The 26,579-nt window shown below is 46.3% G+C and overlaps 3 protein-coding genes across 4 annotated transcripts; 1 reads left to right on the plus strand and 2 right to left on the minus strand.

Annotated features, from left to right (window-relative positions):
* Positions 1-6,375: 6,375 nt before the first annotated feature.
* LOC135620279 (uncharacterized) lies at positions 6,376-7,596 on the minus strand. The gene has a single exon (XM_065123110.1). It carries the CDS (start codon positions 7,594-7,596, stop codon positions 6,376-6,378), a length of 1,221 nt encoding a protein of 406 aa, XP_064979182.1.
* Positions 7,597-9,684: 2,088 nt separating this feature from the next.
* LOC135620295 (uncharacterized) lies at positions 9,685-10,059 on the minus strand. Its single transcript, XM_065123142.1, has one exon. It carries the CDS (start codon positions 10,057-10,059, stop codon positions 9,685-9,687), a length of 375 nt encoding a protein of 124 aa, XP_064979214.1.
* Positions 10,060-13,831: 3,772 nt separating this feature from the next.
* LOC135619158 (bifunctional nitrilase/nitrile hydratase NIT4A-like) lies at positions 13,832-26,492 on the plus strand. 2 transcript variants are annotated; one of them, XM_065120876.1, is made up of 6 exons: positions 13,832-14,165; positions 15,030-15,209; positions 18,622-18,626; positions 23,947-24,247; positions 25,364-25,645; positions 26,154-26,492. In XM_065120876.1, exons 1-6 carry the CDS (start codon positions 13,847-13,849, stop codon positions 26,300-26,302), a joined length of 1,236 nt encoding a protein of 411 aa, XP_064976948.1. In that variant the 5' UTR covers positions 13,832-13,846; the 3' UTR covers positions 26,303-26,492. The 2 variants fall into 2 exon arrangements, with proteins under 2 accessions (XP_064976948.1, XP_064976947.1); XM_065120875.1 differs by lacking the exon at positions 18,622-18,626 and having other exon boundaries at positions 23,954-24,247.
* The last annotated feature ends 87 nt before the right edge of the window (positions 26,493-26,579 follow it).

A 26,579-nucleotide genomic window follows, 5' to 3' on the forward strand; every position in this document is an offset into this window, starting at 1 on the left:
AAGAAGTAACCACATGATAAAGATTTCCTATTGCACTGGGTGAAAAATATATGATGGAGATCTCAGTAAGGATGGCATGAATGTAATCCTTAGCCCAAAGTCCACATGCTTAAATTTTGACTGATTACAAATCGTTTCGTCAATGAGTTTTGCATATATCATGATTAATGATATGTACTAAATAGATCCAAGACCTTTCAGTTACAAAATTTTGTGGCCCCAAAAGAACAGGTAACAGAAGCATCTGGCAGTTCTATAGATAATGTGGCTACAATAAGCAGAATTGTTTAATCCATTTACCTAAAAGGTAAACTCTTCAGAAATCTTATTTAATTAAAGACTTATTATGCCGTTCCCATAGCATAAAAGTTTGTGCAGCTAACTTACAACGTGAAAGAAAAAGGTTTTCCAAACCAGTTCGAGGCAAATGAACCAATGCATACGAACAACAACAAAGTCGTAAATCCTAACTATTTGAGGTCGGCTACGTGGTTCTTTTATCGCCATTGTGATCTGTAAAAAGCTATATATTTAGTTAAATTAGCTGCAAAGGAACCAATGCATACCTTTAAAAATTCCTGTGCTTCCCTCTCGGTCTTTCCTGACTTAACTAACATCCAGAAAAATGTATTATATTGATTGTTTATGCTTGGCATGCTTGATTTATGTGTGGAAGTGAATGTGGCTTGGCATGCTTGATTTATGCAGTAACTTCCAACACGTTTTCCCATAAATCCTTAAAGTGATATAATTCTTTCGTTAGTGCACTTACAGTCCACCTGCCTCCATGCCAGATAATACTGAACAAGTTTTGCTCTTGGGTAGCATACAACTCGTCCATCAAAATGAGGTACTTTCAGTTCCTCGTGAGGAAAAAAATCTTGCCACTTCATCACATAGACAGATGTGAATTAGGATACACTAAGTGAAAGTAATTTGCTGCATTGAGATTATCTAAAGCAACTGGTCACTGAGTGAAAGTATAATATATTGCAAATGCACGAAAACATTTAATTTAGAACCTTAGAACCTTTTTCTCTATGAATTAGGTTACAACAAAACATAAAAGAGTTATGTGAACATGTATAATGCTGTATACGAAAACAAAAGGAATGTAAAAGTAACCTTGCCCGTCATTCTAGTTACTGTCTCCTTATTGGCAAAGAAAACGCACAGTGCATATTGTATGCAATGCCTTTGGTTTTACTGCATAATGAAGTCATGGACCTAAAGATGGAACTGTAGCTAGGAGAAGAAATATCATCCTTTGATCATTTTGAATAGCCAAATCAAGCTCATGCAATATTGTTACCTGACAGAAATTTGTGATTACAAGAAACACATGAGCCCTTAATACCAAAGGTGATACGCACCGATAAATAACACATAGGATTCGGTACATATTCTGAGTAAAATCCTTTAATACCAAAGGTGATACGCACCAATAAATAACACATAGGATTCGGATATATCATAGACATGGAGTAAAGGCCATAGCTATATTCATCACTGACACTGTTGTGGGAAACAACTTTGAGTCGTGGCCTCGGGGCCGACACGGCTTGGTTCGGGTCCGAATGCGAGAGGATTTGGCGCGGCGCTCCTCGGGGCAGCTGGGGTGGTCGGTCACGATGGTCCGGATGGGATGTAGCGTGGGAGTGAAGCCTCGCCGCGGCGCCGGGATGGTACGACCTCGCCTTCGTTCCTGAACACAAGTCGGGTCGGAAGCTCGGCCCGACCCCTCCGACGATCAAGTTAGATGATGTGGAGGGGGTTTTTTAGTGAAGAAGTGTCCTCCCCCTTCGTTTAGAACTCGGGGGTATTTATAGGGTAGTTTAGTGTTACCTGATGTGCCTGCCTGCGGGAGGCAGGATCGTACCTCTGATGGCGTCTGACATTGCCATTGACGGTGCATGGAGAACCGAACTGCCGCAGGGTATGGGCGAGCTTCGGTCATCGTCCTCCTCTACCTCGGTCAAGCGCGCGGGGTCAGACGACGATGGAGTCGTCGTCTGAGAGCGGGCGACGTCAGCGCATGTCGAGTCAGCATTATTGCCCTCCTCCTCAGACAGAGTGACGCCCGGGTGAGGTCGACGTCATGACACGTCATGTCGCCATTATTATCCCTATCATATTCCCCCCCCCCGAAAGAAGCTATGCGTCGGTTATTGCCATTGGGGGGAGTCCGAGGCATGGCTTTGTCCCTTGGTGCTGCAGTTGTCTCAGGCGACATGAGGTCGAGCTTGTCTCGAGCGGGCAAGCGGGAGTATAGAGCCGAGGAGGACGACACAGGCGGGTTGGCCACGCAGGCGTGCCTCGGGAAGCATGGGGCCAAGGAGCACGACGCAGGCGGGCTGGCCGCGTAGGTGTGTCTCGGGAACATGGGGCCAAGGAGCACGACGCAGGCAAGCTAGCCGCGTAGGTGTGGTCTCGGGCATTATGCGGCCGAGGATCACGACGCAGGCGGACAGACCGCGCAGGCGTGGTCGCGATGGTTATGCGGCTGAGTAGCACGACGCAAGCGGACAGACCGCGCAGGCGTGGTCGCGATGGTCATGCGGCCGAGTAGCACGACGCAGGCGTGCCTCGGGAAGCATGGGGCCAAGGAGCACGACGTAGGCGGGCTGGCCGCGCATGTGTGGTCTCGGGCATTGTGCGGCCGAGGAGCACGACGCAGGCGGGCTGGCCGCGCAGGTGTGGTCTCGGGCATTGTGCGGCCGAGGAGCATGACGCAGGCAGGCTGGCCGCGCAGGTGTGGTCTCGGGCATTATGCGACCGAGGAGCACGACGCAGGCTAGTGGCCCGAGAAGCCACTTGTGTTTCTTTCCCTCCTTGCCTGCTTAGCGGTAGCGGGAGTTTGAAAAGCTGCCGTATTTGATTTCCCTTCTGAGGGGACTGGTTACTTTCGCCGCACGCTTTCGGGCATCGAGATCGAGGCGTCAGGGCGTTGCCGCTTCAGCGGGGCTGCCACGTCATGCTCTCATTAAGGCGGGTCGTCTTTTGGCGTATCTGACGTGACGGTTACGCACGTGCGTAGGTGGGCTGCCGCCCATTCTCGGGAGGGGAAGGGGCGCTAGTTCTGGCAGGGTATCCTCTTTAAATAGCGAATGTCCAGCTTCACTTTTATCTTTCGCCGCTGAGTTTTCTTCTTCGAGTCTTGTCGTTCCCTTCCCAGTCTTCTTCCTCGCCTCCTGCGTCGTCTTCCCTCTCTCCGTAACACCTTCCTGTCAAGGTCAGTCAAGATGTCGTCCTCTTCTTCCCCTTCCTATGTAGTTGGAGGGGGATGCCCTCCGACATCCCCCGTGGAATCCTCCGATGGGGAAGCGGCGCGAGCCTTGGAGGCCTTGATGTGGTCGCACGACAATGACTCCACCGTGAGTGGGTCACTGTTGGGGGGGCTCCGGGAGCGTTATAGCATCCCGAAGGACCATATCCTTAGTGCCCGTGAACCGAGACAGCGAGCATATGACCCGGTCCCGAAGGGTTTCGCGCTGACCCTAGACGCCCTGGAGGCGGGTCTGCGCTTTACCCTCCACCCCCTCATCGTAGCTTGTATCTCTTTCTGGCGAATTTCGCTGTCCCAGGTGGCGCCGAACTCCTGGCGTTACCTAGTGGTATTACTGGGGGAATGCTACCATGCCAACATCACCCCTACCCTCAACCTATTCCTCTCCTGCTATCGCCTCTCCAAAGGTTCGGGGGGTTACTTCCTATCTGCCCGGACGGGCTTTCGAGTCGGGGGGGCTCCTTCCAATAATAAAGGATGGAAGGGGAGGTTTTTTTACATTAGTCGCGCAAAGGACTGGGGTTTTGGGGTTCGGTGGTCCGCAAGGGCAGTCGACAACACCACCTCAAGCTTAAGTGAAGCAAAGCACCAAGACCTGGGGAGGCTCAGGGAGATTCTCCCCAGCTCCCAAGCCCTTCGGAGCATGACCGAGCAGTGGCTAGTTGAGGCGAGTCTCAGCCCGATGCCATTGGGTACGTCAGTAATGTTTGGTTCGGGTGTTCGCATGGTTCACCCCTGGTACTAACACTTTTCTTGTCTCTTGTAGAAATGGTGAATCTCCGGTCACTCCGTGGGGGCAACGCATCGCAAGCTCCTTCCCCAGCACCGCCAGCCGACTCGCGGCCCGGCACGAAGGACGCCCCCCTAGAGATTGAGGCCGGGTGCCCTCGGAAGAAAGCGAAGGCAACACCTTCAAAGAGGGCTGAGGCGGGCCCTCGTCGGGGCGAGGCCGGGCCTAGTCGGCGGGTGGCTGGGGAGGGTCCACGCCCTCCCTCCGTTCATGACCTGTGCCGCCTGCTAGCCGGGGACGAGGAGCCATTCCTGACGCAGCTGGTGGGCAAGATCCCGCTCGGGGAAGCCAGCGACCCTCTGGTAGCCCGCTGGGGAGGCCTGTCCCGGGGGGACAAAGTATGGGCCGGAGGGGATGCCTCCACAGCATTCCTCCGAGGCGCACTTCATCCCGACATCGCTCGGGATTTGTACACTTTGCCCTCGGAGGCTCTGCTCAGCAAGTCGACCCAATCTTTGACCTGGGTAAGTACTCCTCTTCTCTTTCCGTTCGGGGTTGTTTGTCTTCCGTTGACCCGTCTTCTCTTTACAGGGCCTTCATTATGCGACGGCCCTGATGGACAGGGTGCGTGACGTCGGCCGGGTCATCGGGGGCCTTGTTAGCCGTAACGCCGAGCTCCACCGCCAGGTAGAGGAGGTCCGAGCTGGGGCCAGTCCGGAGGCTGTGGCGGTTGCCGAGAAGCGCGCAATAGAATCTGAGGCAGAGGCGGCTCGCCTCAGGTCGGAGCTCGAGGCTTCTAAGAAGTCAAACGAGGAGCTCCGGAAAACAATAAGGGTGGAGCGGGCCGAGCTCCGCTTGTCAAAGACAGAGGCGGGCGCCCTCAGCCAGAAGCTGGAGGAAGCGAAGGCCGAGGCGAAAGCGGCCTCGGAAGGGCTGGCGGAGGAGGCATGTCTCCGACCCGTCAAGGAGAGGGAGCTCCTCGAGGCGTATAAAAAGTCTGAGGGGTTCGAACTCGGGCTAACGCGGATGGGGCGGGTGTCCTTCGAATACGGATACCGAATCACCACGTCCCGCTTTCGCGCTCATCACCCTGGCCTCGAGATGGAGGAGGATCCCTTTACTTCCCACCCCGAGGATCTGGAGGTTGACATGCCCGAGGACGTCCCCTTTAACGACTGCTTGGACGCTCCATTATAATAAGGAAGAGTCCTGTATTTTTTTGTTTTCTAAGGTGCTAGTCAATTCTGTAAGTCGGAGTCGAGTCCTGTAAGTTGGTTTTTTCTTGAATAAAAGAAAACTTTTACTTCTCTCGTGTATCGCCTTCTTCAAGCCACGGCAAAAAAGCTTCTTGCTCCTCGGGCGAAGAACTTCTTCGAACGGCTTCTTCATTTAAACGAAAAACTTCTTAAGGTTCTGGATGTTCCATGTTCTCGGCAAAGGAGAACCGTCCATTGTAGCGACCCGGTATGTACCCGGTCGGGTTATCTTGACGACCCGATAAGGCCCCTCCCATTTGGGGGCTAGCTTCCCCCTCGCTCGGGTCGGGTCGCTGACCTCAGTCTTGCGCAGGACTAGGTCGCCTAACTTAATCGGTCGGGGGCGTACCTTCTTGTGGTAGATCCTTGCGATGGCTCTCTTGTAAGAGAGGGCCTTTAAGTGCGCGTCAACGCGTCGCTCCTCGAGCACATCGAGGCTGGCTCGAAGTCCCTCATTCGAGACTTTCTCGTTATAGCTTCTCGTCCGAATGGTGGCAATGGCTACCTCGGGTGGCAGAATAGCTTCGGTTCTGAATGCAAGGCTATAAGGGGACTCTCCAATCGCGGTCTTGGGGGTGGTGCGTAGCGCCCACAAGACGCTCGGGAGTTCGTCCGTCCAGGCCGATCAGGCTGTGGACACTCTTCTCTTGAGCTCGTCTAGTATGGATCGATTGGTTACCTTTGCTAGCCTGTTCGTCTGAGGATAAGCCACCGAGCTGAACCTTAGTTGTATCCCGTGGTTCGCGCAGAACTCCCAGAACCTTCTACCGATGAACTGGGGCCCGTTGTTCGTGATGATGGTTTTGGGCAAGCCAAACCGAGTCACCAGGCTCTTCCATACGAACTTTTCTATTTGCCGCTCCGTGATCGTCGCCAGCGGTTCGGCCTTGACCCACTTTGTAAGTAATCCACGCCCATGACGATGTACTTTCGCTGTCCTGAGGCTGGGGAAAAGGGCCGAGCAGGTCCAGACCCCATTGCGCGAATGGCCATGCGCAGTCGATGGGGGTGAGTGGGACCGCGGGCTGCCGGGATGTGCAGGCGTGTTCTTTGCACGAACTACACCGTTGCACGTGGGCCTTCGCGTCCCGGCACATGGTCGGTCAGTAGTAGCCTCGGCGAAGTATTTTGTGTGCCAGGGTTCGCCCGCCGATGTGTTCCCCGCAGACTCCCTCGTGGACCTCAGCCAGAACCGTCTGAGCTTCGTTGGGCTCCAAGCACCGTAGGAGGGGGTATGTGAAGGACCGCTTGTAGAGCCGTCCACCCACCTTGGTATACCACGCATGTGTGCGACGCAAGCGTCGAGCCGTTGCTTCGTCGGGCGGAAGAGTCTCATCCCGTTTGAAGCGCAGCAATTCTTGTACCCAGGTGGTAGGCGCGCCACCCGAGGTTGCCGTCGTGACTTCGATGGCACGGGCGGGAAGCTCCTCGACTTCGGGCCCGGCTTCGGGGGCTGGCTTTGATGCCAGCTTAGCTAGCGTGTTGGCTCGCTTGTTTTCTCCCCTCGGGATACTAGACAATGTAAAATGAGCGAATTTGACAGTTAGGTTCTTTACCTGTGCTAGGTACTTGGCCATGATCGAGTCCCGAGCCTCATATCCCCCGCTGAGTTGCTCGGCTACCAACTGCGAGTCGGTGAGGACGCGGATGGTGACCACTTGCATCTTGAGGGCCAACCTGAGTCCTGCTAGGAGCGCCTCGTATTCCGCCTCGTTGTTAGTGGCTTGGAACCCGAAGCGAAGGGAACGTTCGAACGACCGCCCGTCGGAAGCTTGTAACACCAGCCCCACGTCGGCGCCTTTTGAGTTGGCCGATCCGTCGACGTGTAGGACACAGGCTTCGTGAGGTTGTTCGGGGCCCTCATCCCTGATCTGGGTTAATTCTGCGATGAAGTCGGCCACGGACTGGGCTTTGATAGTGGTCCTGGGCACGTATTGTATGTCATGCTCGCCGAGCTCCACTGCCCATTTGAGAAGACGTCCTGTAACATCAAATTTAGACAAGATCTGCCGAAGCGGCTGGTCAGTAATGACCTCCACCGGGTGAGCCTGGAAGTAGGGGTGTAGCTTCCGGGTTGACAGCACGAGTGCAAGTGCCATCTTCTCGATCGGTGGGTATCGTTCCTCGGGCCCGTTCAAGACATGGCTGACATAGTAGACCAGAAGCTGTTCGCCGGAATTTTCCTTGACCAGGACGAAACTGACTGCGTGCTGGGAGGCAGCCAAGTAGAGGCCTAGCTTCTCCCCAGGAGAGACCGAGGCAAGTCGGGGGAGGTTGGCCAAGTGTTGCTTCATTTGCTTAAGGGCTTCCTCGCATTTTGCCATCCATTGAAAATTTTTCTGGTTCTTCAATGCTCTGAAGAAGGGGAGGCAGCGATCACTTGATCAGGCAAGGAAACGGGACATAGCGACGAGCCTCCCATTAAGGCGTTGTAGGTCTTTGATCATCTAAGGTGACTACATATTGATGATCGCCTGGACTTTCTCCGGGTCGGCGTCAATTCCTCTTTCGTGTATAATGAACCCGAGGAACTTCCCCGAGGTGATGCCGAAGGCACACTTCGCGGGGTTGAGTCGCATGCCGAACTTGCGTAGCGTGGCGAATGCCTCGGCCATATCGGCAAGGAGAGCTCCTGCTTCTTGGCTTTTCACAATCATGTCGTCGACGTAAACTTCCATGTTCCGCCCGATCCGGTGGGCGAACATCTTGTTCACCGTTCTCTGGTATGTAGCCCCGACGTTCTTCAATCTGAAGGGCATGACCTTATAAAAGTAAACCCCTTGATCGATGAGGAAGGCCGTATGCTCTTGATCTTCGGGTGCCATTCTGATCTGGTTATATCCTGAGAAGGCGTCCATAAATGAGAGGCGGGCGTGTCCGGTCGTAGCGTCAACCAACTGGTCGACCTTTGGAAGGGGATAGCAGTCCTTTGGGCATGCATTGTTGAGACTGGTGTAATCAACGCATATCCTCCAGCTTCCATTAGCTTTCTTGATGAGGACTACATTGGATAGCCATCGCGGGTATCTGGCTTCTTCTATGAAGCCTGCCTCTAAGAGTCGACCCACTTCTTCTCGTATGGCCAACTGCCGATCAGGGGCCTGCCGTCTGGGTTTTTGTTTTACCGGGCGAGCATCGGGTGAAATACTGAGGTGATGCTGGGCAACCTTCGGGTCGACGCCCGTCATGTCAGATGGCTACCAAGCGAAGACGTCGGCATTCTTCTGTAGGAGGCCGACGAGCTGTCTTCGTTCTTGCTCGGGTAGCTCCGACCCGATCTTAACCGTCTGCTCCGGCCGATCCTCTAGCAGCGGCACGTCGATGGTGGACCCCCTCGGCTCAGGATGGGGGGCTGGCTTCTTCGTCTCCCGAGGGTCCGCCAACGGTGGTTCGACCCTGGCCCTCTTGTGTAACGAAATGACGATCAGGTAGCAGCGCCTGGATTCTCGAGGATTTCCTACGACCTCTCCGGTCCCGGCATGGGTCGGGAACTTCACAGTTTGGTAGTAGGTTGAGACGACGGCTCTGATTTTGTTGAGGGTCGGCCGGCCGAGAATGGCATCGTATGCAGCGGGGAGGTCGATTACCAAGAAGGTGGTCATCACTGTCTTCGACCTCGGTGGAGCTCCCAGGGTCAAGGGTAAAGTGATCGCCCCTAGCGGCGAGATTGAATCACCGGTGAATCCGGTGAGCGCCGAGAATATCGGCTTCATGTTATCTCCGGATAAGCCGAGCTTTTGGAAGGCATCGAAGTAGAGTATGTCGGCCTAGCTCCCGATATCGACCATGATCCTTCTTACTTGTGCATTGGCTATTCTGGCCAATATCACGAGCGCATCATCGTGCTCGGTTTGTTCGGATGTCCCGGCCGGGAAGGTGACATTAGGCTCGGGCCCGTGCTTGGGAGCATCGGCCGGAGTGGCTCTGGCGTACGCCTTTCTTCTGGTCATGGAATCCCCACCAAACGCGGGGCCGCCAGCTATTACGTCGATGTGTCATTCGATGGGACCCTCCGGGCGCGGTGAAAGTTCCTTGTCCGGTCGGAGGTACTGGCCGAGGTGTCCCCTATGAATGAGCTCCTCGATCTGCCTCTTTAGCTCCCGACACTGTTCAGTGTCATGCCCATGTTGCCGGTGGAAGCGGCAATACTTCGATTGGTCCGCCAGCGCCCGCGGACTCCTCATCGGGTAAGGCTCTTTGAGCAGTCCCTTTTCCCTTATGTGGAGGAATATTTCCATTCGGGACGAGTTCAAGGCTGGGAGAGGGGGCCTCGATGCCGGCGGGTCGGATCTGTCCAACCTACGCCGAGACGCAGCGGGTTGCTGCTGCCGGGGCGGCTCCGGCTTGATCCTCTTGTGCTCCTCGCGTCTCCCGGCCATCCATGTCTCCGCGGCGACGAACTGGCTCGCCCGTTAGAGCATCTCGGGTACCGTCGTGGGAGGTCGCTCCACAAGAGACCAGAAGAACTTGGAGGGCCGCAGGCCTATCATGAATGCCTGCATCAATAGAGAAGAGTGAGCGTCCGAGAGCCCTCGGATCTGCGTTGTAAAATGGTTCACGAAGTGGGAGAGGGGCTCGTCCTCCCTTTGGTTGAGTCCGAGGAGCAACACCACAGACGACTTCGGACTAGCGTAGGCGAGGAAGTTGAGCTCGAAGTCTCGGGTGAGCTGATCGAAGGAAGAGATGGTCCCGGTCTTCAGGCCGCTGTACCATGTGCAGGCCGGTCCCCTCAAGGTCGTTGGGAACGCCCTGCACATCAAGGCGTCAGAAGTCCCATATAGCACCATTTGGGCGTAAAACGTGCCTACGTGATCCGTGGGGTCAGTGGTGCCGTCATAGGCGTCCAGGGATGGGAGCCGGAAGTGTGGTGGAATCACTTGTTCTTGTATTTCGGGTGCGAACGGGGACCCTTGGTATCCGTCCGCTCCGAGCTCCCCCTTTGACCTGCGAACCTCCTGTTGTACTTCGTTGAGGCGTTGATTGAAGAGGCGTAACTAGGCTCGCAGGGCGTTCGTCGAGTCCGCGGATGGCACCTCAGGCTCCGGGCGACTCGACGTGCCTTCCGCCTCTCGGTCCCCGAGCTAGGCTATTTGGTTTCGAGGTGAAATAGGGCGCTCGGGGAGTGGCGCGTGCATCCGGGCGAGGGGCTCACGCTGTTGCAAAGGCTGGGTTGCATGTGGGGGCATCGACTGGGAGACGAGCGGGATGATAGTCTGCACCACGCCTGCTAGTGCTCGGACTTGGTGAGTGAGATTGTGGAAGGTTTCGGGCGAAACAGGCGTCGGGTGGCGACAAACCCGGGTCGTTGAACAGTCGCCAGTAGCGCTCCGACGTTGTGGCGGGGCGTTTGTCTCGGAGTTCATCACGCAGGGGATGATCTTCTGGGGTGCTGACCGGACGCGACCCCATGGCTGCGGGTTCGCCAGAGTGGATTTGCTGATCGTTCGACATTCGGGGCCCTTCCTCTAGCGCCAATCTGTTGTGGGAAACAACTTTGAGCCGTGGCCTCGGGGCCGACGCGGCTTGGTTCGGGTCCGAATGCGCGGGGATCCGGCGCGGCGCTCCTCGGGGCAGCTGGAGTGACCGGTCACGATGGTCCGGATGGGATGTAGCGTGGGAGTGAAGCCTCGCCGTGGCGCTAGGATGGTATGACCTCGCCTTCGTTCCTGCACACAGGTCGGGTAGGAAGCTCGGCCCGACCCCTCCGACGATCAAGTTAGATGATGTGGAGGGGGTTTTTTAGTGAAGAAGTGTCCTCCCCCTTCGTTTAGAACTCGGGGGTATTTATAGGGTAGTTTAGTGTTACCTGATGTGCCTGCTTGCGGGAGGCAGGATCGTACCTCTGATGGCGTCTGACATTGCCATTGACGTTGCGTGGAGAACTGAACTGCCGCAGGGTATGGGCGAGCTTCGGTCGTCGTCCTCCTCTACCTCGGTCAAGCGCGCGGGGTCAGACGACGATGGAGTCGTCGTTTGATAGCGGGCGACGTCAGCGCATGTCGAGTCAGCATTATTGCCCTCCTCCTCGGACAGAGTGACGCCCGGGTGAGGCCGATGTCAGAAAATCTAATCAAGAGAATATCAGAACCAAACATGGAATAATCATGGAATAATAGGAACTACAGAGGAAAAGAAAAAGAAAAATCTAACCAACTTTGACCAAAAACTCCATAGACATTTTAAACCTACCATCATGAGTATATAACAAAATGGACAACAAACACCAGATTGAATATCACAACAATCAAATATCAAGAATATTTATTTACCTGTACACAATGAAAGGATAACCTATTAACTTTTTTGTTCTACGTATAAAGGCATCTGGTCATGGGAAAAATAACCTGGTTAAACAGAGAAGGAGTGCCTTCAAACCATGGCAAATACAAAAGTTGGGTTTTAGGAATCAGGAATATGGAAGCAGAGACTCTGCTTGAAGAATGTAGCAAGCTACCTTATTAGTTGGGGCCTTGTGCATCAGGCTACCCTTATTTAGGTATTTGCTACACAAAAATAACATAATCATGAAATCAATATTTCAATATGGAACTCTTTTTGTTATTTCAGCATGTTCCCTCCTCTATCCATAATATTATTCTTAACTCATTAGATTTGTAATGCTAACCGAGAATTGTACGTCAAAGGTGTCCAACGCATGTTACTATGGCTAATTATTCTGTACTTCAATGCAGTTTAAGGCTAGTTATTTTAAAGGACAATGCGTGAAGTGGCCTTCACCATTATTATCGACCCTTGGGATGAGCATCTATATACTTACATTCCTTAGGTAACGACGTTTCGGAAGAAGATGCATCCAAGGAATTTCTTTTAGATATCTAAAAATCATTTTGACAGCTTTTAAATGAGATTGCTTGCGGTTAGATTGAAATCTAGCACAAAGTCTTACATTAAACATGATATCCGATCTAGTTACAGTGAGCTTTAGCAAACTACTTATCATACCCTATAAGCTTTTTGATCAATGCTTTGTCTACCTTCGTCAATGTCTAACTTAGTGGAGGTATTCATAGGAGTATTGATATCGTTTGAACTATCAATATTAAATCGTTTTAGCAAGTCTAATGCATATTTTGTTTGACTAATAAAAATATCATCCTTAAGTTGTTTGATTTGTAAGCCTAAAAAGAAGATTAGTTCTCTCATTAGGTTCATTTCAAACTTTAGACTCATGCTTTTGGCAAACGATTCACACTGGGATTCATTTGTAGAGCCAAAAATAATGTCATCAACATAAATTTGAACAATAAGAAAATTATTTTTAAAATTTTTGATAAACAATGTGGTATCGACCTTGCATTTAGAGAAATTATTTTGAATAAGAAAAGAGCTAAGTCTCTCGTATCAAGCCCTTGAGGCTTGTTTTAAACCAAAGAGAGCTTTAATCAATTTACACACATCGGGGAACTTATCATTCTCAAATCCGGGGGTTGTTCAATATAAACTTCTTCGAAAATAAAGCCATTAAGAAAAGTAATTTTAACATTCATTTGAAACAACTTAAAATTATTACTACTAGCATAGGCAAGGAGCATCCTTATGACTTCTAATCGTGCCACAAGAGTGAAGGTTTTTTCATAATCGATACTTTCTTTTTGGTTGAAACCTTTGGCCACTAATCTAGCCTTATTTTGAACCATGATACCAAATTCATCTTGCTTGTTTCTAAAGATTCATTTAGTACCAATAACTAAATGGTCATTTGACTTTGGAATAAGCTTTCACACCTCATTTCTCTCAAATTGATTCAACTCTTCTTGCATTGCGATAATATACAGGTCCACAACTCAAAATATACATATCCACAACTCAAAATCTAACATTTTAATAAACTAATTTGGCAGAATCTGAGTGTTATGATCCGATTCAAATGTCGTGCCGTGTGCCTCAATGTGCTCGAAATTTTAGCTCCGGCATGTGCAAAAATTTCAATTTATTTCTATATAGATGTCGTGAGAGTAGATCTTGTGATTTTGGCTTTGATAAATTTCATATAGCTAATTAAAACATGTTTAACATCATCGCTGGTCACTGCAGTGAAGTCGTGATTAGTCATTGTTTTCCTGATAAAATCTTATATCTTATAAATTTCTGCTTATCTTAACTATTTGTCCGAGTACGAGTGGTACTCATCATTGATGACCTCTAACCTCATTTTAGAGACACAGACGCAGAGGCATTTGGATGAAAAATCTCCTTCAAAATCTGGTAGAACCAGATGGTATTAGCAGATATTGCAGACGAAACACTGGTCTGCAATCTTCGCCCGATGGGAGCACAAATGTCGATATGTACCACCCTAAATCTGACCAAATTCTCGAAACAGTCCAAGACGAAGATAATGGTGTGAAGAATTCGTCGTTCCCACGAAGAAAAGAAAAGTGGACGGTTTGAGCAGCGTAAACGACAAGATGGAATTCAAGCTCTGATCGTCGAAGTTGTTGGACGCCGGCGCCTAACCCACAACACGTTGAAGCACCACGTGGTCCGCACGTAGTTGAGAAGAAGCATCTGGTTGGTGCCTACGTGTTGAAACGACGGTTGTGGTATGCTTGGATGGGTTGGTGTTTGCTCTCCACTCCGAAGCAGTTAGCCGCCACCAGCGTTTCCGTCTTCGCCGCTGGAGCCCACCTCTCGTGCGCCAACGTTGACCCCAGCTCGCCCGCGACGAGTTCGTCGTGGACTACCTCCGCAAGAAGCACGGCTATGGCAAGTAGCTCATCCCCCTCTTCCCAGATGGCTTTGGTCCCGTCCTCCGCCGTCGGATCCCCTCTGATCGCGGAGGTCGACATGGGAGGCTCCGATCCCTCCTCCACCGTCCGCGCCACCGTCGTGCAGGCCTCCACCGTCTTCTACGACACCCCCGCCACCCTCGGTAACTTTTATGCTGCATCTCGTGATTCTTTTCGGTCTTCTGTGGCGCTTTTGATTTTGAGATGAAGCGGTTCTTGATTTCTTGTCCGCTGCTTTTAGCTGTTTATGGAGCGCTTTGCATTTCGTCGTGAACTCCGCGGGTACAAATCGTTACAGTGATCGAACCCCAATCGTTATTGTTGATGTTCCCCTTTGCTCCGTGTGATACATGAATTCTCGAAGTTGGATGTAAACATAATACAGGTACAAATCAAAGCGTGGTGAAGAGGATGTAAGATCTTGAACCATAGATATGCTTGTAAGGGGACTGTGAGATTAGAGGGTTTTATAGCATTTTCATCTCTATTATAGGTTTGCAAAACAGTTCTGCAGTGTGGATGTGGAGCCAAGTCCTCTTCTATAGAGCACGCTGACTGATTTGCCAACTGTTGCCTTTTTCGTAGGACTGCAGAAATTTCTTGAGGTCATTTGAAAAAGGAGGACAGACAAGGAGGGATCGACAGGATTTCTTTTACCAACTTCTACTTCCAAAATTTAATTTTAAATTAGCCAGATTCGTTGTTTTCGCATTTGTCTTGTAAGATCAGTCACTAGGTGTATAGCACAGTGCATTCTGCACCAAGTGAAATCATAGAGGAATGTATAATTTTGGATTAGTATCAGTTCATGTGCTGAAAATCTCTCTGGAGGGCTGGCTACACATGATCTTGAGAATGTCTCTGTGCTACATTGCTTAGCCTGTATGATTTAATAGATGATTATGCCAATCCTAACTTTGATTTTGTATCCATCAAATGGAAGCAATTTTTTTTTTCTTTTGCCCTTCTTGAGTTCCTGTTGCTGATTCTGGCATAATCTCTTGCAGATAAGGCAGAGAGGCTGGTTGCAGAAGCTGCTTCATATGGGTCACAGTTAGTTGTTTTCCCTGAAGCATTCATTGGCGGATATCCTCGTGGTTCTACATATGGTGTCGCTATAGGTAGCCGTTCAGCCAAGGGACAGGAGGAATTTCGGAAGTATCATGCTGCTGCAATTGATGTGCCTGGTATCATCTATTACTATGAGGATGCCATTTGATATATGAAATAAAAACGACTAGAGATCGTTGACATGTTAATATTGTTGAATCTCGTATTTTGATGATGAAACTACTTGATATATGTTTATGATTTAATCTGCGTTTTGAGTGACGCAGGATGCTTCGATCAGGATGAGACAATTAAAGCAGGAAAATCATGTTGTGCCGGAGGAACATGTCAGAAGATTGGACGTCGGGCCGGTAGATCGGTCGACGTATCAACAGAAGGCTCCGGGCAGTGGACTCGGGCATCGGGCCAAGAAGAGTGGTTATTGTGCCAAGGATATCGGAGTTGCGGAGTCAACTGGCCGATTGGGCAATAGGCCGCAGGAGAGGACGATGCGCCGAAGAATCAGACGAAGCGTCGAGAGACCAATGACATGCCGGACAACTTGGTTAATTGCTTAGGATTAATTGTCTCGATCGAAGTTTTGCTTTAATTGTGCAGGATTAACTATGATAACGATGAAGACATAAAGCGAAACAAAGTGTCGGAGTCAAGCGCGAAGGATTTGTTGCAAGTTCGAGAGTTCGACGGAAGTCCGAAGGTTCATCGGGAATGCTACTAGAACTAGCCGAGAATGAGTTGGGAGCTTGCCGAAGGATTTTCGGAAGCTCGCCGGAAGGTTCGTTGGAAGTTCGCGGAGCTCGCCGAGAAAGATCGGAGCTTGCCGAAGAAGCTCGTTGGAACTCGCTAAGATCAAATCGTGAAGTCTAGGAGCTTGCCGGGAGTCCGCAGAATGGTTTCCGAGAGCTCATCGGAAGACCGCCGGAAGTTTGCCGAAAGCTCGCCAGAATAAGTCTTGACTTGCGGACTTTGTAATAGCTTAGAAAATATCTTTAAAATCATAGTTAGCACGTTAATTAGGGTTAGGATTAGGTGTTAATCCTATAAGCCAAGTAGAGGCCAATTAGGCCCAAGTTCGAACTGGTTTGGACCAAGTTTGGAGCCAAACCAAGTGAGCTGAAATAGTGAAAGAGGTGGCACCGCCAGGGTTGGAGGTGGCACCGCCCAGGAGAGGATCTCCCAGCGAAGCTGGGCGGTGCAACCGCCCCAGCTAGGAGGTGGCACCGCCTGAGCTCAGTCTTCGAGCTAGACTGGGCGGTGCAACCTCCCTGACAGAGAGGTGGCACCGCCTGAGCTCGGTCTTCGAGCTATGGCAGAGAGGTGCAACCACCTCAGTCAAGAGGTGGCACTGCCTGGGGCTCAGTCTCCGAGCCAGACTCAGGCGGTGCAACCACCCTTGACAGAGAGGTGCAACCGCCTGGGCTCAGTCTTCGAGCTCTGCCAAGCGGTGCAACCGCTCTAGTCAGGAGGTGCAACCGCCTTATCCCGGAATTCCGGGATTTGATCGTTTTGAGCTCCAAATTTGAATTGGGTTGGGGCCTATAAATACCCCACTCATTCAACACTGAAAAGATACAGACCTACACCGAATTCTTGATCTTTTCTGTGATTCTAAGAGCTCAAATTTGTGTAAAGTCCGAAAGTTCTCCTCTTTCTGTTCTTCAAGTTTTGAGTTGTAAAAAGAGGAGAGAAAGGTCCTGTAAGGGTTGTCTCCTGAGCCCATCAAAAGGAGTGAATATGTAAAAGGGCAGTTGGCCTTCGCCTATTGAAGGAAGGCCTCTAGTTGACGTCGGTGACCTCGTCGGTGGAGGAAGCCAAAAGTGGAGTAGGTCAAGACTGACCGAACCACTCTAAATCTCTGGTTTGCGTTTATTTTGAGCACTTTATCATTACTGCAAACCTCCTACATAGCTACTGCTCTCTGCGCCTTTACGAACAAGTTTCTAAGTGCTGATCTTTCCGAATCTGCATTCAGACATAAATCGGTGTTTTCATACATTACAGTTTACGTTTACGTTTTGATTCTGCAAAACTGTCTTCTGCGCTTTTACGAACGAAGTTTCTAAGTTCAGATCCCTTTAAAACTGCGTTTAGACGTAAACTGCGCAAACTGTGTTTAGACGTAAAATTGTGTTTTAGACGTAAACTACTTTTAAACGTAAAACTACGTTTAGACGTAAAACTGCGTTTAGACGCTAACTGCGTTTAGACGTAAAACTACGTTTAGACGTAAAACTGTGTTTAGACGTAAAACTGCGTTTAGACGCAAACTGCACTGCGCTTAGACGCAATCTGATCTTAGACGCAAACTGCGCTTAGACGCAATCTGCATTTAGACGCAATCTGCATTTAGACGCAAACTGCATTTAGACGCAAACTGCGTAAACTGCGCTTAGACGCAAACTGTGTTTAGACGTAAACTGCACTTAATCATAAGTATTCTTAGAATCGGCTTTTGCATCAAAATAGTTTTTATCAAACGAACGCAGCTTTCGTTTTTAATCGCTGAAAGATTTCCGCTGCACTAATTCACCCCCCCCCCCCCTCTTAGTGCTCTCGATCCTAACAATTGGTATCAGAGCGGGGTATTTCTCATTTCGGATTTACACCCGAGAGAAATGACTCTTCAAGAGGGCTTTTCGGTCTTTCGTCCACCGTTCTTTAACGGATTGGACTATACTTATTGGAAAACTCGAATGAGAGTTTTCTTGATTTCTCTAAATCTGGATTTATGGAATATCGTTGAAAACAGTTTTCAACTTCCCTCTAAACCGACGAACGAATGGTCGGATTTGGAGAAGTATTTCTCTTTAAACGCAAAGGCTATGAATGCCTTATTTTGCGCTTTGGACAAAAATGAGTTCAATCGGATTTCTACGTGCGAAACAGCTTTTGACATTTGGCGAACACTTGAAATCACGCAGGAGGGAACTAGTAGTGTCAAAGACTCGAAAGTTAACTTTTTATTGCATGATTTCGAGCTTTTTCGAATGCAACCAAGCGAGACTATAGGCGACATGTACACCCGTTTCACGGATGTCGTCAATAGTTTAAGAGCTCTTGGAAAATGTTTTTCGGACTTTGAACTCGTAAACAAGATTTTGCGTTCTCTTTCTAAGAAGTGGGATTCAAAAGTAACTGCAATACAAGAAGTTAAAAACCTAAACAACTTACCACTTGAAGAACTAATTGGTTCATTGATGACAAGTGAAATGGTGCACAATGTACATGATGAACATGTTGAACACAATCACCTTCCAAAGAACAGGAAGGATTTGGAACTCTGGACAAATGAATGCCACTTGAGCGATGACTCAAGTGATGAGGACAATGATGAACAAAACAACCTTCCAAAGAACAGGAAGGATTTGGGACATAGAACATTTGAAGACCACTCGAGCATAAGCTCAAGTGATGGTGAACTTAAACTACAAATGAAACGAAAATTAAAAAGAAAAAAGAATCGAACTACTTGCTTTAAACGCAAGAAGAAGAACAAAAATTGGGATGAATCGAGCTCCTCCGAAGAAGAGAAAGTCAACAAAAGCAAGGCGGCAAACTACGCCTTAACAGCCTACAATGATGAGGTAATCGAAATCCCCCTAATTTATTTTGAAATTACTTGATGCTTTCATGATGTATTTTTCTCTTTTAGTTTAGAATTAATTTTCTTAAAAATTACATATTAAAAAAAAATATTATGATCATACTAAGTAATTTCGAAAATGATAATATTGCATATTTTATGATAAACAAATAAAATGATCTTGATTGAAAATATGAAATCATGGTTAAGAAGTAATAAAGTGTATTACGTTGATTTCCATTGTTATTTCTCGATTTTGATTAAAGATCATGTTTGATTTGAAGAAATGCATAATGATGAAATTAAATATTTTGATTAACAATTTTATGCATGAGATTTTAAGCCGATGATAAGCATGTGTTATTCTCATGAGTATATTTGAAAAACTATGGCAAAAATATGCTCGAATGCATGAACGTGTTAAGATTATTTTTCGGACATTCTTGATTCAATGTTCAAAACACTTAATTGCCATGATGATTTTACACTATAACATGTTGAAAATTATATTTTTTGGATACATAAATTTTTATGATCATGAGCATGTTTTATCTTCATAATTGAACTTGAAAATCTATAGCAAAATCTTATCCGAATGCATGAAAGTACTAATTCCATTTTCGGATTCACTTAACAATTGGTATCCTAACAATCGGATTTTCTCATACACTTATGAAAAATATTTTTCTAAAATGGATTTGATGAAATGATTCCTGCTTATAAATTCCATCTTGAAATATGAATGATAGTGTCTTTGCTTGCAAAGATTTGTTTCACATACATATCTCCTATAATTCATGTGCAGAAAAATAATTTATAAATCATAATACAATGAGATTTCTTATGCAAAAATAAAATGCTTTTGTGATTCTTTGCTAAAGAGAATAATTATTAAAATCATGATCTTAATAATTATAACATGAAGCTCTTTATAAATCAAGATCGTTCATTATGCTCCCTACATTTATCAAAAAGGAGTTCTTCAAATGAAATGCAACTTGTCTTTTGATTTCATGATATTTTGTGAATTTCGAAATTAATTTTAATGACTTGATTATGAGTTTCAAGTTGACGATTTGATTTGAATAAGTTATGTCTAAATCATAATCATGATCTTGCAAAATTGAAATCACAAATAATATCTTTTGGTATTCATAAATTGATACTCACAATATGAAAGTATTGGTATTCATGACTTGATTTTGATTGAAACATTATATGCTTAAATTAATCATTCTTCTATGTTTCAAAAATTCTTTAAATGCCTTATGTGATGATTGAAAAATAATTTGCTTTATGATGAATCACGAATCATGACTTGATCTATGATATTGAAATATTTTAATCATGATTCTTGGTTATATAATTACTTTGCCCTATTAAAAGGATTTGTTGAATGGATCATGTCCTTCTTGAACTTTCTTGATATCATGACAAGATTTTGTAATATGGCCTGTATAATAATTAAAAAATTTTGGCCATTGATTTCTCCCTTCTTTTCGACAAAAACAAAGGGGAGAAAGCTTTTGCTAGTTAGAACATGCAAAGAAAAGCAAGTGCAATCTTGCACATGAAGCAAGTGTTGAATTGCCATGATTGAACCTAAGAATCTTGCTATGCTTTTGTGCTTATATGTTGTGATGAAAATATAGCTTCATGTTATAAAAACTTGCATATATTTTAAAATAGCTAGAGCTACTTCTCCTTTTGTTGATGATAAAGGGGGAGAAATATATGAATTGATACTATAAGTGCCATATTTGAATTTTCATCATGTTAAGATATCAAGAACTTGCATCGTAATTCTACTTGATGATATCTTGCCATGTGATGAAATGCTACGATTTGTTGCTAAAATGATGCATGCAATACTTATGCTTTCTACGTAATGTATTGCATATAATATGAACCTTGATTAAAATTGCCTTGATTTGAATTCAAGGTTTATCTCAATTATGGAATTTTGAAATAAAAATGATTACTCACCTTTGTCATGATTTAGAAATTGACAGAAAGGGTTTTCCCTTCTTTTTGACAATGACTAAGGAGGAGATAACTTGCATGCACAATTCAAGAAGAAAGCAAATTTTCACTTCTCAAAAGAGAAGAAATTGCTATCTTGAACATCTTAAGAAACAAAAAGAACAAAGGTGCTATCTTGCCTATCTCAAGAAGCAAAACATGCTAACTTGCGCATCTAGCAAAGTGGACAAAATTTTCATATTTCAAGAAGCAAGAGTTGCCTTCTTGAACATCTTTAATTTGCTAGCTTGCATGATGTAGAACTTGCTATCTTGAACATCTCTAATTTTCATACCAAGTGCTATCTTGTATGCTATAAAACTTGCATATCTAAAACTTGATAGCTTGAATATTCTAAGCATGATTCAACACTTGCTATATTTTCTAGCAAAATTGCATGATGATAAAACTTGATATTATGTTTTTCATGCAATGAGTTGAACCAATATCACAAACACTTGATTGTGATACTTCTCCTTTTTGTTGATGACAAAGGGGGAGAAGTATGTTGATGAAAGTATGTTGATGACATGACATGTGATGCATAAGTTTATGCATATGTTCATGTTGACGTGTTGCAAGTATTCATGATGAATATTGCAATGACTTGAATTCAGTTTGAATTCAAGGTTCTGTCAATATGGCATATTGATAGGGGGAGTTTGTTTAAACTCCGGGAGTTAAGTTTAATTCCGTCATCAAGTGGTTGTCATCATCAAAAAGGGGGAGATTGTTGAATCTCGTATTTTGATGATGAAACTACTTGATATATGTTTATGATTTAATCTGCGTTTTGAGTGACGCAGGATGCTTCGATCAGGATGAGACAATTAAAGCAGGAAAATCATGTTGTGCCGGAGGAACATGTCAGAAGATTGGACGTCGGGCCGGTAGATCGGTCGACGTATCGACAGAAGGCTCCGGGCAGTGGACTCGGGCATCGGGCCAAGAAGAGTGGTTATTGTGCCAAGGATATCGGAGTTGCGGAGTCAACTGGCCGATTGGGCAATAGGCCGCAGGAGAGGACGATGCGCCGAAGAATCAGACGAAGCGTCGAGAGACCAATGACATGCCGGACAACTTGGTTAATTGCTTAGGATTAATTGTCTCGATCGAAGTTTTGCTTTAATTGTGCAGGATTAACTATGATAACGATGAAGACATAAAGCGAAACAAAGTGTCGGAGTCAAGCGCGAAGGATTTGTTGCAAGTTCGAGAGTTCGACGAAAGTCCGAAGGTTCATCGGGAATGCTACTGGAACTAGCCGAGAATGAGTTGGGAGCTTGCCGAAGGATTTTCGGAAGCTCGCCGGAAGGTTCGTTGGAAGTTCGCGGAGCTCGCCGAGAAATATCGGAGCTTGCCGAAGAAGCTCGTTGGAACTCGCTAAGATCAAATCGTGAAGTCTAGGAGCTTGCCGGGAGTCCGCAGAATGGTTTCCGAGAGCTCATCGGAAGACCGCCGGAAGTGTGCCGAAAGCTCGCTAGAAGAAGTCTTGACTTGCGGACTTTGTAATAGCTTAGAAAATGTCTTTAAAATCATAGTTAGCACGTTAATTAGGGTTAGGATTAGGTGTTAATCCTATAACCCAAGTAGGGGCCAATTAGGCCCAAGTTCGGACCGGTTTGGACCAAGTTTGGAGCCAAACCAAGTGAGCTGAAATAGTGAAAGAGGTGGCACCGCCAGGGTTGGAGGTGGCACCGCCCAGGAGAGGATCTCCCAGCGAAGCTGGGCGGTGCAACCGCCCCAGCCAGGAGGTGGCACCGCCTGAGCTCAGTCTTCGAGCTAGACTGGGCGGTGCAACCTCCTTGACAGAGAGGTGGCACCGCCTGAGCTCGGTCTTCGAGCTCTGGCAGAGAGGTGCAACCGCCTCAGTCAAGAGGTGGCACCGCTTGGGGCTCAATCTCCGAGCCAGACTCAGGCGGTGCAACCGCCCCTGACAGAGAGGTGCAACTGCCTGGGCTCAGTCTTCGAGCTCTGCCAGGCGGTGCAACCGCTCCAGTCAGGAGGTGCAACCGCCTGATCCCGGAATTCCGGGATTTGATCGTTTTGAGCTCCAAATTTGAATTGGGTTGGGGCCTATAAATACCCCACCCATTCAGCACTGAAAAGATACAGACCTACACCGAATTATTGATCTTTTCTGTGATTCTAAGAGCTCAAATTTGTGTAAAGTCCGAAAGTTCTCCTCTTTCTGTTCTTCAAGTTTTGAGTTGTAAAGAGAGGAGAGAAAGGTCCTGTAAGGGTTGTCTCCTGAGCCCATCAAAAGGAGTGAATCTGTAAAAGGGCAGTTGGCCTTCGCCTATTGAAGGAAGGCCTCTAGTTGACGTCGGTGACCTCGTCGGTGGAGGAAGCCAAAAGTGGAGTAGGTCAAGACTGACCGAACCACTCTAAATCTCTGGTTTGCGTTTATTTTGAGCACTTTATCATTACTGCAAACCTCCTACATAGCTACTGCTCTCTGCGCCTTTACGAACAAGTTTCTAAGTGCTGATCTTTCCGAATCTGCATTCAGACATAAATCGGTGTTTTCATACATTACAGTTTACGTTTATGTTTTGATTCTGCAAAACTGTCTTCTGTGCTTTTACGAACGAAGTTTCTAAGTTCAGATCCCTTTAAAACTGCGTTTAGACATAAACTGCGCAAACTGTGTTTAGACGTAAAACTGTGTTTTAGACGTAAACTACTTTTAAACGTAAAACTACGTTTAGACGTAAAACTGCGTTTAGACGCAAACTGCGTTTAGACGTAAAACTACGTGTAGACGTAAAACTGTGTTTAGACGTAAAACTGCGTTTAGACGCAAACTGCACTGCGCTTAGACGCAATCTGATCTTAGACGCAAACTGCGCTTAGACGCAATCTGCATTTAGACGCAAACTGCATTTAGACGCAAACTGCGTAAACTGCGCTTAGACGCAAACTGTGTTTAGACGTAAACTGCACTTAATCATAAGTATTCTTAGAATCGGCTTTTGCATCAAAATAGTTTTTATCAAACGAACGCAGCTTTCGTTTTTAATCGCTGAAAGATTTCCGCTGCACTAATTCACCCTCCCCCCCCCTCTTAGTGCTCTCGATCCTAACAAATATTTGATATACTTTTGGCATGTAGATCATGGTTTACAAGATGTAGATCATGTGAACGGATGATGGCCTTTTTCTAGCCATTGTCATTTGCGAATTCGTAGGATGGATTTTCATGAAAGCTTTTAGCCATATGGTTGTCTGATTCTGACAATGTTAAGTATGCAGGCCCTGAGGTTGATCGCTTGGCAGCATTGGCCGGGAAGTATAAGATCTTTCTGGTCATGGGTGTCATTGAGAGGGCTGGATATACACTTTATTGTACGGTCCTTTTCTTTGATCCTCACGGTCAATACCTCGGAAAACACCGCAAACTCATGCCTTCAGTACTAGAACGTATAATATGGGGCTTTGGAGATGGATCAACTATTCCAGTTTTTGAAACACCTATGGGAAAGATAGGTGCACTTATATGCTGGGAAAATAGAATGCCACTTCTGAGAACGGCATTGTACGGTAAAGGTAAGTTTCTCCAGATATGTTCTATATTCCAATGGAATGACTATCCTGAATGTCATTTCTTTTTTATTTTACTGAATATCCTCCAAAATGTGTTGAATGTTTTATTTCTCTGGCATGTTTTACTTATTTGGATGATCGGCCATATACTGGAATATCTGTAAAGCTCTAGTTCCTATCCATTTGGCCAAGAAAGGAGTTGGATTCTATTGTGTTTTTTAGGTTATTTTAAACCAGTGTAGGGGCACAAACTTGAACTGATGTAATTTAGGCAAAGAAATCTATCTTCATTTTTGCTCGAACTGATGTATGAAACTTGTCTAACAAACTTATGCAAAAGCTTCAACTAATGGTAAAGTTATTAGATTAGACACTTATACATTGCGAGAATCATTAAATATTCAACTAAACATTAAAAAAAATTAAAATCGTGATGTTCATTCATACCCAATAAAAGTTGTGACCCTTTTGTAATGTGAAATGTAAAGGGAATTTTAGATGGCTCTAGGTCAATATCATGATTAGATGTACACTGAAGGTAGAAGAAAAGACGAAAATAAACAAACAAAGTGTTTTGCTTATATGTACAATAAAGCTAGAAGATGTACAATGAAGTTGACTGACACAGGATGATAGGTAAATTATCTTTATTTGTTGTGATATACATCAAAGAATGAAGGAGCCATGATAATGCTTTCAACTCATATATATTTGAATGCTGTGTTGCCTTCCAGCATGTTGGCTTTTGGCTGGCAGGGGTCTGTAAAATGTAGATATTTGTGGCTTGCTTATGATTGTTTATCAAATATGAGTTCACAAAAGGGGGACAAGGCTTGATCCTTTTGCAATATAGATTTTAGTGTGGAAAAGAATCTCTTCGAAGATCTTTCTTATGATTGTTAAACATTTTCAGCATGCATTTCATTTGTCTTGACGTAGTGTCATTTGGTGGTCATTTTTTGCATTTGTTGATGGGATATGCTTATACTGCGTTTAACATTGATAAACGATTTTATTTTATTAATAATCCATCAATCAGATGGTGTGCTTTTGTAGAAGGAAAAAAGAAAAGAAAGAAGAAACAAATCCTTTACTTTTGCCTGTACCATTGTTCTGCAGGCGTCGAAATATATTGTGCTCCCACAGCAGATGCCAGGGATGTTTGGCAAGCTTCCATGGTGCATATTGCTCTTGAGGGTGGCTGCTTTGTGCTGTCCGCAAACCAGTTTTGCAGGAGAAAGGACTATCCTCCACCACCTGACTATGTCTTTGCAGGTGCAGAGGAAGAACCATCGATGGATTCTGTTGTGTGTGCTGGAGGAAGCGTCATCGTTTCACCATCAGGCGCAGTCTTGGCTGGTCCCAACTACGAAGGAGAGGCCCTCATCTCAGCGGATCTAGGTATGAAAATTACTGCTTAAAGATAACACTTGAACATTTTGTCATCTGGAATGAGGCCATGAATTAAAAGATATTTGCACATTTTGACCTGGATTTGTTCAGATGAAGTAGAACGTGAAAACATGAAGGTATACGAAAAGCAAACTTTCAGACCTAGATCTGCATATTAATTCATGCAGAAAAAAATAGCATATATAACATTTGATTTGTTCAGACAAGGAAAATGAAACTTTGCAGTTGCAAACAGAAGTAAAATGTGAAAGACATGTAAGTATATGAAAATCAACCTTCACAACCTAGATCTGCATATTAATTCATGTGGAAAAATATAGCTTATAACATCAGCAATCTATATTCCACATCTTGAGCAGGATGAATGATGCAATGAAATGGGGCTAGTTAGGAATGGTCCTTTACCTGTGAAAACTCAACAGTTGAATTCTGTACTCCATATTTTCATTACCTTGCATCTAAACAAAAGATAAGTCTCTTACCACATGATATGTAGATCTTGGAGACATCGTGCGAGCCAAGTTTGTTTTCGATGTGGTTGGACACTACTCGAGGCCTGAGGTGCTGAGCCTGACTGTGAAAGAAGATCCACAGAACCCGGTCTCCTTCACATCTGCTGAGAAGACTGAAAGCACACAGAAATGACACCACTTATGTTTTCTGTAATCTGCAGACCACCACTGTAAGTGGTTGCAATCTTTATCCTTTCAGATTGTGTATTTTATAGTGGCAACCGATTCATATCGTCTTTTGTGCAGAAGACTATTTAGCTCTGAACGTTCTGTTGACCCAATGTTGTGTACATTTAAATTTGAAGCAGACTTTTCTTCTGTCAGCCGATCGATGTTTTACTACCACTGCATCTTGGATTGAGCTTCAAGTATGCTCCAGCCCCTCTTCCTTGAACCTTTGAGATCAGCTT

Source organism: Musa acuminata, chromosome BXJ2-8 (assembly GCF_036884655.1).
Source record: "Musa acuminata AAA Group cultivar baxijiao chromosome BXJ2-8, Cavendish_Baxijiao_AAA, whole genome shotgun sequence".
Taxonomy (NCBI): Eukaryota; Viridiplantae; Streptophyta; class Magnoliopsida; order Zingiberales; family Musaceae; genus Musa; species Musa acuminata.